This window comes from Penaeus monodon, chromosome 25, assembly GCF_015228065.2.
Source record: "Penaeus monodon isolate SGIC_2016 chromosome 25, NSTDA_Pmon_1, whole genome shotgun sequence".
NCBI lineage: Eukaryota > Metazoa > Arthropoda > Malacostraca > Decapoda > Penaeidae > Penaeus > Penaeus monodon.
In genome coordinates this window covers 19,193,504-19,193,750 of record NC_051410.1, presented here as the reverse complement: position 1 = coordinate 19,193,750, position 247 = coordinate 19,193,504, and the positions used below count along the sequence as shown (strand labels likewise).

Genomic DNA, 247 nt, shown 5'->3' with positions numbered 1-247 from the left:
GACCCTCATGCTATCCCTCCCCCCCCTCCTCCCCCTGCTCTCAACCCTAAAAACCCCTCCAGGAAGGGCCTGTCCTCGGTGTTAGTCCGCGACGACGACAGGAGCGCCGGCCTCATCGGGCACATCCTGGCGCACGAGCTGGGGCACAGCCTGGGCATGAAGCACGACGAGGAGCAGTTCGTGGACACCGGCGAGGCTTGCCGTTGTCCGTCCGACGCCTGCCTCATGTTCAGCTCCGTGCCGTGTG

The 247-nt window shown here is 66.0% G+C and overlaps 1 protein-coding gene across 1 annotated transcript in view; it reads left to right on the top strand.

Moving 5' to 3' along the window:
• LOC119589104 overlaps positions 1 to 247 on the top strand; it is a 16,188-nt gene that overhangs the window by 9,344 nt on the left and 6,597 nt on the right. The window contains exon 7 of the mRNA XM_037937680.1: positions 63 to 242. Within this exon, the coding sequence (XP_037793608.1) occupies positions 63 to 242 (180 nt within the window). The remainder of the gene's footprint in view (positions 1 to 62; positions 243 to 247) is intronic.